The sequence below is a fragment of the Nicotiana tomentosiformis genome, chromosome 3, assembly GCF_000390325.3.
Source record: "Nicotiana tomentosiformis chromosome 3, ASM39032v3, whole genome shotgun sequence".
Classification (NCBI taxonomy): domain Eukaryota; kingdom Viridiplantae; phylum Streptophyta; class Magnoliopsida; order Solanales; family Solanaceae; genus Nicotiana; species Nicotiana tomentosiformis.
In genome coordinates this window covers 12833258-12843443 of record NC_090814.1, presented here as the reverse complement: position 1 = coordinate 12843443, position 10186 = coordinate 12833258, and the positions used below count along the sequence as shown (strand labels likewise).

General features: G+C 35.7%; 2 protein-coding genes across 4 annotated transcripts; both read left to right on the top strand.

The window, feature by feature from the left end:
• The first annotated feature begins 216 nt into the window (after positions 1-216).
• LOC104101418 (uncharacterized) lies at positions 217-7685 on the top strand. Of its 3 annotated transcripts, none has more exons than XM_009608857.4 (6): positions 217-573; positions 4391-4631; positions 5589-5875; positions 6242-6359; positions 6499-7020; positions 7119-7685. In XM_009608857.4, the coding sequence occupies exons 2-6, from the start codon at positions 4400-4402 to the stop codon at positions 7145-7147; spliced, it is 1188 nt and encodes a 395-aa protein (XP_009607152.1). In that variant the 5' UTR covers positions 217-573; positions 4391-4399; the 3' UTR covers positions 7148-7685. The 3 variants fall into 3 exon arrangements, with proteins under 3 accessions (XP_009607152.1, XP_009607150.1, XP_009607149.1); XM_009608855.4 differs by adding an exon at positions 4210-4273 and having other exon boundaries at positions 6499-7685; XM_009608854.4 differs by having other exon boundaries at positions 6499-7685.
• Positions 7686-8853: 1168 nt separating this feature from the next.
• On the top strand, positions 8854-9579 carry LOC104101419 (NAC domain containing protein 50-like). Its single transcript, XM_009608858.1, has one exon. The coding sequence runs from the start codon at positions 8854-8856 to the stop codon at positions 9577-9579; it is 726 nt and encodes a 241-aa protein (XP_009607153.1).
• The last annotated feature ends 607 nt before the right edge of the window (positions 9580-10186 follow it).

Sequence of the window (10186 nt, the reverse complement as noted above, 5' to 3'; positions counted from 1 at the left end):
TGTTTTAACTCCAACCAAATATTGTCCAAATATCTACTTAAAATAATATCAAACCAACAAGGAGTTAAATTTTATAACAATCATTGGGGCTATATGATACTTTTTAAAACTTGAGGTGGTTGTATGTTCCGAGCTCAGTGCAAAAGGGACCAGAGTGATATATTCACTTTAATTTCTTTTTTATATTTTTCAGCAAAATTGTATGGAGAAAAGAGGAAAAAGAAAAGAAGTTTTGATAAAAAAAATTGTATGGAGAATCAAGAATCATCCCAGTTGTCATGAATTAACCTTTTCTCTGTCAAAAATAATCAAATATAAGACAACCCAATTCAACCCAAAAGCCATTTTCCCCTTTCTCATTCCAATTTTCTAGGTATAAAAGGAGATGAAGAAACTGAACATAGCCATGGAAACTGAAGAGTTTTTGGAGAGGACTGTGAAAATCATAAGAAAGATGGGTTGCTTATTTCAGTGTCAAAGAGCAACGTTTGCTTTACTAGAAGTGAAAATGGTTGAGGGTTTACAGAGGAATTACAAATTTAAACTCAAACAATTCTGGGCAGCTTTTGTCTGGTAGAGTTACAATCTTTACTCCTCTTTTGTTCTCTGTTGTGTTAATTGTAGTTTGTTTGATATTCTCTTTGACTGAAAATGATATTAATACATCCTCCCTTCTGTGGCTTGTGCATATATTATCATGTGTGATCTTTTTCTTCAATTATAGAGTTTAATTTGTGTATTTTGGGAGAAAAATAATTTGGTTTGGGAGAAAATCAAGTCACTATTCGTTAAAGTAATACACACTCTCTGCTTTCTTTGTGATGTACTAATTGATTAGTGTTTCAGTACATATAGTCTGCTCGAACTCTCGAAAAATGTTGCCACATCCGTATCCGGTCCCCCAAAATGCACTACTTTTGGAGAACCCGATACGCACCCGGCGACATTTTTGAAGAATCCAAGCAACAACTTCAGCAGTAGTCTGCCTTTTGCACTTCCTTATTTTTGCTGACTTGCTTTATTTTTGTATGATGGCATTCTATTACAAGCTGGATACATCGTATGGGAAGAAATCATTGTAAAGTCAGAAGTGATTAGGTTTGCGCTATTTAAACTTATAAGGTCATATCATAAAACTGCTATGCATTAAATAAAAGGTTGTCGAGTAAACTTAGAGATATTTATTCATCAGCAGCTTTTAGTTAATGCCAAACAGATAAGATGTTAGTGATTTTTCCTACCCCTTGATCTTCAATATTTCAGCTACATTTAAATTATTCTTCTGCTTTTCGTTTAAGTCTATGTTGCTTTAATGGAAGACTATATAGTGCTCAACTAGGACCAAGACTTTATCTCTCCAACTTTACTTTTTTGGATTAGGTGCTTAATTGAGTTGTCCATTTGAGTTGAGTCTCTTGTATATTTCTTCCTGTCAGCTCATACAGTTATTCTCTGGAGTGTAGAACTCTTCGCTTAGTATTTCAATCCCTAATGTGTTTTGGTTTGTGATTTTTAAGACGACCTTGATTCTTCTTTAAGTGTGGCATCTCCTGTAGCATATCATCAACTTACTTTAGAGTGTGGTATCGCCAAATAGTGAGAAGCTATATTGCTCGGACTCTCCAAAAATGTTGCTGCGCCCGTGTCGGATCCTTAAAAAATGCACTACTTTTGGAGTATCCAACATGCACCCGACGGCATTTGAAGAGTCCGAGCAACATAGGTGAGAAGACCTGGGTCACCAAATATGACATTCTTAAGGGTATAGCAACAACCAATGACAGAGATGAACATTTCCCATACATTTGTTGGGTGATTACAACCAAAAAAATGCAGATGAAGTACTTGGCTGATGGGCCCATCTGGCATGAATATTATCTCAGGATTTGCAAATTGCGAAATACTGAAATTCAGTATTCGTAAATACTAGTTTGGCCATGAGTATTTGCAAATATTGAACTTCTTTATTTGAATTGCAAGTGAAATATTGAAATATTGATTGGAAGGCATATCTCAAGTGAAATATTGGTTCCCACAAATCTTCAAGTTTCACAAATTCTTTTTCCAAGTCAAATTCATGTCCATACAATTTGAAATTCCTGAAACTTTTTTCAACTTCATATACTCGTTTTCATCAGCTTCAACTCAAACATTATCCATACATCTGTAGAGAAACCTGTTACAGAGATCTTCTAGATTGAACAGCTTACAACAGATATAAATGTACTTCCTAGCATCGCATCTCGCATTGTCTCAAATAGGTTGAAATTCCTATGATGTTACTCTCCGCCGCGATCTCTGGAGCCCAGAGGCAGTTGATGTTCTGGCAAACTTCGCTTCGACTTTTTTCTGAAGCTTTTAAACCAATGAAGCGTAGCAGATTTTTTTTGTCAGGTAATACACCTTTAAGTGCAGTGAAAGGTCAGTTGTTAATATCATCAATAATCACTCCTCATTTCAATTGGAACTTGGTATTGATGTGTTTAGAAGATCTAGAATTGATGAATGAGGAAAAGTCCATTGAGTTTACAGTCTCTTTATGAAGTGATGCCCCAAAGGAAAACTTATTTCCTTTATCTGATACCTGTTGCTGGTAGGAGGTAGCAGGTATCCTGTGGAATTAGTCGAGGTGCGCGCAAGTTGGTCTAGACACTACGGTTTTCAAAAGAAAAGAAGGAAAAATTATTTCCTTCTTGAATGGATGTTGGCGAGGGTGAATTTTGAACCTCGATTCCCTGTTAAATTGATGTTGCTTTACATAGCAAAGCATATTTGAGTGGATCGGTGCAAGAGGCTCTTCGACTCTAATTAGTCTCCATATTGAGTAATGAGTAGTTATTGGAGTTTTCCAATTTTGCAAGGTAACAAACTTTATCTGTATCTGCATTTAATAGGAAAGACCTTCAATGTTGACCATTTTGTCTTCTTCTTCATTTTGAGGTTTTTGGGGCTGATTTGAATTTCATATTGTAATCTAATTTTAATAATAGTGATTGGAATTGACTTCTGTCCTTTCTTTTGTTTTTGGGGGCCAAAACCTCTTGTTCTTTCCTTTCTAAAATTCTACCACAAAATCTCGATACTTTCCTAGTGGATTAGTCGAGGTGCGTGCAAGCCGGCTCAAATGGCCACCGTTAACATCAAAATCTCTATACTTAACATACAATGTTATTTGGAAAAGATTTCTTAAACTTAAAAAATATTATATAAACTTAAGTAATCCATGGAAGGAAATAGTTGTCAAAAGTCAAAACGTACTTAAATTCCTATCTATCCCATTTTGGAAAAAATATTAGTCTTCATTGAAAAGGGAAGAAAATTGGTAACGAAGGGAAGATAACTGTGTTACTAGTGAAAGAAGCTCCCGACATGTGAAATGGCAATTGAGGCGGCTTCATTTGTTTTTTTTAATCGATTTTGTGATAAGTTAAGTTGCTCGGACACGGGTGCGGGTATCCGACACGGTTGAGGATCTAGAGGTCGGATCTTTCGAGATGTAAGATTCGGGGATATGGATCCTAGAACGGATACAAGTGCGGGGATCCAGCTAACAACAACAACAACGATCCAGTAAAATCCCACAAGTGGGGTCTGGGGAGGGTAGTATGTACGCAGACCTTACCCCTAACTCGAAGGAGTAGAGAGGTTGTTTCCTGGGGATCCAGCTAAATATAATTCAAAAAAATAAAAATATAAAAATATCTCTAAATTATGAGAAATTTTGTGGTGGATTTTCTTTTTATTCTCAAGTTGGATAACTAAATGATTGATTTCCTAGATAAGATATGCTATATTCTTCAAATTTACCCTAGTTTTGGTTCTGATTTCGGGAATCAAATTGTATCTTGTCTCGAATTCTTCCGTCAGTCATGGTTAAAGTACCCAAAATTATTTGACCAGATCCGGTACGGATCTCATACCTATACCCATACTAATGTCGTGGTGACACGGGTGACGGTGTGAGGCACCTAAACTGACGTGTCAGAGCAACTTAGGTGATAACTATGCCTTTTAAGACTAAATATGAATTTGCTAACTCATTATCTCCGCTTAATGGTCACTAAAGAGTCCTCCGTCAACTGTTTGGGGGAAAAATTTAAATTCTTTGTTATAAATTTCTTTCCAATTTTTGAAGGATCTCCCCCTTCAAAATTCAAATATGATTACCATTTTTTTCTTCGGGATATCTATAAAATTTGACCTCTTAAGGTTCAAGAAAGGACAGCGGTAAGAAAAATCTTAGAAGAGGCGAGCCTCCACGACAACTTAGAAGGTGGTTCGCTTATTTCTCTTTGCAAATTAGTGTTTCCTATTGCTTTTTGTTGTATAGTTGAATATCAAAAATTGAGAAACCATTGATCTTGTTATTGATCTTATTTTATTTGACTAGGGTGCAAAAATGGAAGGAAAGGGGAAACAGGATAGCACTGCCAATGTGACGAATGTGAACAAGAATTGTGCGGACATTGGAGTCATCCCTAAACAGGAAGTGCTGGTTGATGATCAGCTCTCTGGTGCGGATGAAGAGCTGATAATTCATTACCTTGACAAGAAAATGATGGACCAGCCCTTTCCCAATTACACTGTTCATGAAGTTGACGTCTTCTTGTACCATCCTCAGAAGCTTTCTCGTATAGTTCTCTCTCTGTGTGTGTGTGGGGGGGGGGGGGGTACCGTTTTCTGGTCAATATCTTTTTCTGAATGTATCATGTGAAAGGTGTTTTTTTCCCAATTTAATCTGTGGATCCGTGGTATCAAACATGCTCTGCTTTCATCCTTCTAAGTGAAAGTGCTTGTTGAAGCGTTTCTCTTAAGGTGCGTTTAGTATGAAATGAAAATATTTTTTGGAAAATATTTTTCAATTTTCTCATGTTTGGTTAGCTTAAATATTAAATATTTTCCTCTGGAACTCATTTTCCTCAAGAGGAAGGAAAGCGTTTTCCAAACTTTTTTTTCAACCTTCCCTACCCTATCCCCACCCCCCTTCCAACCCCATCCCATAGTGTTTATCTAAATTATATATTTTTCAAAAAAATAATTTCTACTCACTAACCAAACACTAAAAAATATTTTCGAAAAAAGTTTTTCACTCATCGACCAAACATGGCAAAATAAGTACTAAAACTGCTCATTTTCGAGAAAAACATTTCCCGCCATACCAAACACACCCTTAAAATGTAAACATTTGGAAAGACCAACTTTTCTCCGAATTCAGAGAATCTTTTTTCTTGCAATGCATGATGTATCACGTTAAGAGGATCTATTTGGTGCAACAAAGAAAATGCATCATGGAGCTCTAGTTACAAGCATCCCATATAAGTTTTAGGTTGTGAATATTTATTTATTCCATTAGCCGTAATAGGAAATCCCAAAGTTAAGGTTAGGCCTGACAATGGTTTTTCATTTCTTTTTTCTTGTTTTTGTTAAATATCCATGTCTTCTTTGCCCACATTTGGATGTGATGGATTGAGAAGCTTGGTGCTGTTGTCTCTTATAGTAGCAAAATCAAGAATTTTTTACATCTCCAATCTTATTAGTGTCATTGTCAATCTCAGTCGTAGTGAAAAAAGCTAGTTTCATTTTGACAGAGATGCACCATCCATCTCAAGCGAAAAAATGGTACTTTCTGAGCCCAGCAAGCAACAAGTATACAGAGGGAGGTCAATCTAACGGTGTTAGCGCGAACAATGATGGATATTGGGAACCTTGTGGAACGGATTCTCTCATCCACAAGGATGGTAAACTGATTGGATACCGAAAGACACTAAACTACATTGCGGGGAAGCTTGATAAGGATAGGAAGAGGACTGAATGGCTAATGCATGAATACAGACTGGAAGGAAGCAGAGATGTACCAACTTCTGACGATATGCAGGTACGCTGTTGAACTTATTCTAATTAAGTAATAGTTAGACATTATACTTATTTGCAAGAGTTGGGAGTTTAAATGGGCTGCAGCTCTATGGTTTCTTATGGACATCACACAAGGTGTAAGAAACTAGAATCGGATGAACGTCAATGGACATATCAAGTTATATATTACAGTAGCGGATGCATGTATCTTTTTCATTTGCACGAGATCTAGTTCCAAGAAGCTGATGCGCAACTACTCTTCACAGAGTTGGCGTACAAGTGGGAGAAGAAACTAATTTTAAAATTCCCGTTTTAGCTTCTGCATTTCATTTGAAGATTAATTATAGGTTGGTACTAATGTGTTTTGATTTTCTTCCCGTTGTAAAAGCGGGTATTTTGCAAGTTATTCAAGTCGAATAACAAGCTCATGGCAGCAGAGGAGAAGGAAGCAACCAAATTTGCTGCTCCAAATGATGGTGTATCTGGCGCGGACCCCACAATTCAAGGTAGTAATTAGTTTTTGAGGAACTCCTCGAATGGCTTGATCAACAGTGTGGTATATTTTTCAGCTTTTGATGGAACTAATGCAAAGCCGCTGTCTCAGCATCATCAGGAAATAATGCTTCCCTCCTTTTCTGCTTGCAGGCCCAGAGAACGCAAACGACATAACTAATGATAAGGGGCCGAGTAATGGTCATAGCCGTGATTTACTTCCTATGCCTGAAACTGATCAGGACACCACGATGCCTACCCCTACGCCTCAACATGTTCAGGGAACTACGCTTACTCGTACAGGTCGACAGAAAGCAACAAACAATGTGGTTAGAAATAAGCGTCCTAGACGTAAGCGTGATTCACATCCACCGCCTGCATCTCATCAAGGCCTTATGATGCCACACCTACCGAATGCAAACTCTCAGCCTCAGCGTGATCAGGGAATTAGGCTTCCTCCTCCTTTGCCTCAAAATGATGAGAGAAAGACGCTTCCTATTTCTACAGGGCCATATAAAGCTAACAATGGTGTGGTGGTGACTGACAACGGCCCAAGTAACAGCCTTGTGGTACCTTGCTGTCCCGAATATATTCTTGATGAGCCCAGCTTTGATTGGACCGTGGCCAACTCTTGGCTTCAAGATGGTACTGTGCTTCCTTCTCGTCCTCAACATGGTCAGCAAACTATCCTTCCTTCTCTTACAGGCAACAACACAAATGCTGATGAGGTTAGTGTTATAGGATTAACACTCAACCATCTCCGTGATGCGCAGGATCTTCCTTCTTCTGTTCAACTCCCTAAACTTCCATCGGTTCAAGCCTCACCCCGCGGTAGTCATGAAAATGAAGCAGCTGTAGCACCGAGATATGATGGATGGCCGTTACATACTGCAGAAACTAGACTGCCACCATTTGATGGACCGTTTGAGTCGTTGACCGAAGAAGAATTGGCCTTCTTTGATAAGCCTGATCCTGGATATCCAGAGGCATTTGAGAACAAGAAAGAGGCCAAGAAATGATTGAAAAGGAAGAAACATGATATGGCACATTTTACTATTTCTAGTGGTTTTAGCTATTTTATACAAACTTCCAGTTCATGATTTAAGATGGTATGAAGGCAGTAGATTAAGGTTTCAGGGCCAAATAATTGAAGAAGGCCTTCATACCCAATTATTTCAATTGTTTTAGCAATTACTATCTTTTTATCAAATAATCTATTAAGTACTAGTATTTTTTATCATTGTTTGTTGTTATTTTTTGTTGTTGGTTTTAATCATGTCATTAGGAAAAAACATTTGATGTCAATTAGATAATGAATAAAACCATTTTTTTGTCAGTTAGATTAACGAATAAAGTCCATGTTCATTTTTGTATTATATAATAATGTATGTTTTCCAATCTCTTTAGGTTTCTGAGATTAATAGTAATTGAGTCATGTACTTCTGTCTTGAAATTTATAAGCAAATATGCAATAGTGAATATAAACATGATTAATAATAGTAATCTCGAAATTAAGATAATCACAAATATTTTGGATCAATGTAATATAGAAATAGTGTCATATAAATGGAATTATTAAGTAGTAGCAAAATTATTTAAAATAACAAGACAGTATAGTTACCACCCTATTTACTGTAAATTCGAACAATATTTCATTTATGTTTTAATTATAAGAAGTTGTACTTATATTATTTTTACGTAGTTTTTAGTTATTGAAATTTTACTTTAATAAAAATTTTTAAAAATTAATTTCTGAATTGAAACTCAAAATGAAAAAGTTTGAGATTCGTACTTCGAAACCTCATTCTTTTTTGAAACGGAGGGATTATATTCCATTCGTCTTATTTTAACTATCGCTTTAGCTCAGAAAATTATCCCAAAATAATTGTCACTTTAAGAATTCAAGACTAAATTTGCTACTTGTTTAATTCCAACTATACCTTTAATACTAAAAAGTAGTAGTTCTTTTTAATACTAGCTCAATTCTCAAAAAACATTTAATAGGGATAACTAAGTAAATTATGCCTTGTATTATTTTTTTAATTGACGTGAAAAGAGCTAAAGCGACAATTAAAATGGGAGATAGGGAGTATTATTTAGTTTGTGGAATAATATTTTTCTCATAGTTTTTTCAAAGATAGACATGTTTCCAATCCTTTTCCCATATTTGGTGTACCATATTTTATTTTGAATACCCAATACTTCTTAGTTGATATCTGATGACAACGATAAAGTGAACTCTTTTATGGTAATGTAATTAAGCGACCTCAGATATTTCAAGACCTTATATATGTCCGGGAGTTGTCCTAATTTGTTTTTACTACTCCGTATAATTTCCTATTCGAATTAGGAAATACTTTTAACTTTTCCTAATTTGCTTTTACAACTCCTCTCTTTGTTTCATCTCTTAACTTTCTCTATATATATATATTGCAACGTTATTTCTTGCTCTAGCTTTCTACATCCTCTCACATTGTTCTTTCGTTTAAAAGAAAAAGAAGAAAAATAATGACGACGAAAAGCGAACGAAGAAAGTGTACAACGGAATTTCAGCCCTATAATGATCAAGATCTCATAAGCTATCTACAGAAATTCGTTTGCGGAATGCCAATTGAAACCGATCGTATTGGACATATAGATGTGTACGGTAACAAGAAGCCATGTGAATTATTCCAAGACTTATTATGTAGCAAAGAGGAGACGAGTAATGATCATGTAAACTATTTCTTTACTCAGTTGAAGAAAAAATCTGCCAGTGGTAAAAACTATAATAGGTCAATTACTGGAGGTGGCTCATGGAAAGGACGGGACACGAGTAAAGCGGTTCACGATAAGGAAGGATCAATTATAGGGTTGAAGAAAACTTTTCGTTTTGATGAAGAATGTAGTGATCATCAAAGAATCGTATGGAATATGAAAGAATATTGTCTTAGTGACAACATACTAGAGGTGTTAAGACAACGTTGTCAAATCCGACATGAAGACTATGTTCTATGTAGCGTTGAGAGGAAGGTTAATTTGTGTAAACATTCTCAGGATATCCCTTCGGAGATATCTTCTTCAGCACTGAGATATGGTGGTTGGCCGTTGTATACTGAACTAACTAAATTGCCACCATTAATTGATGGACCGTTTGAGTCATTGACTGAAGAAGAATTGGCTTTCTTTGATAATCCTGATCCTGGATATCCACAGGCTTATGAGAAGGCTTATTTTAATTTTTATAGCAATTAGTAATGTCTAATATTGTCAAGGAATATGTTAGTTTTTATAGTTGTTTGTTGTTATTTTTCCCGTTTAATCATCTGATATTTGAAGTCGACTAGCCCGACTAATTCGAATTAGTGTAGTGTCCAGTCTCTCTACGTTTCTGGCATTAGTAGTAATTGAAAGTTTGATCATAAAATTCATAAGCAAATATACGTAAATAAAAACATGATGTATAACAGTGATATCGGATTTTCTCCTAGACAAGTCAATAGCATTGTCCACACAATGAGATTTCAGTATATGGAAAATATTTTAACTTCAAAGTTTTTCCTGTTTTTGTTTTTCCTTCTATTTTGGTCTTTAGCCTTAGAATATTTCAAACTGACATAAAGTTTTTTCTCCATTGTTATTATAACCTGTCATTTTATTTCCGAAAATACCCAGAAAAATAAAAGAACAAATATTCCACCTGAGAAAAAATTTAAAACGCAAAAATCTGACTATATTTTGAGATAATATAACAGCCTATCACATTACTTCTCTTTTTCTTTTATATTATCGGATATGTGCAAAGGCAGAGGCTATGAGATTTAACTGAAGAAGTGTGTCATTCTTAAATATTTCGCTAGGT

Excerpts from the sequence above, each read along its gene's own strand:
- LOC104101418 (XM_009608854.4), top strand. The coding sequence starts at position 4,400 with ATGGAAGGAAAGGGGAAACAGGATAGCACTGCCAATGTGACGAATGTG. Across the intron at positions 4,632-5,588 it reads CCATCCTCAGAAGCTTTCTC|AGATGCACCATCCATCTCAA; the intron begins GTATAGTTCTCT and ends TCATTTTGACAG. Across the intron at positions 5,876-6,241 it reads CAACTTCTGACGATATGCAG|CGGGTATTTTGCAAGTTATT; the intron begins GTACGCTGTTGA and ends CCGTTGTAAAAG.
- LOC104101419 (XM_009608858.1), top strand. The coding sequence starts at position 8,854 with ATGACGACGAAAAGCGAACGAAGAAAGTGTACAACGGAATTTCAGCCC.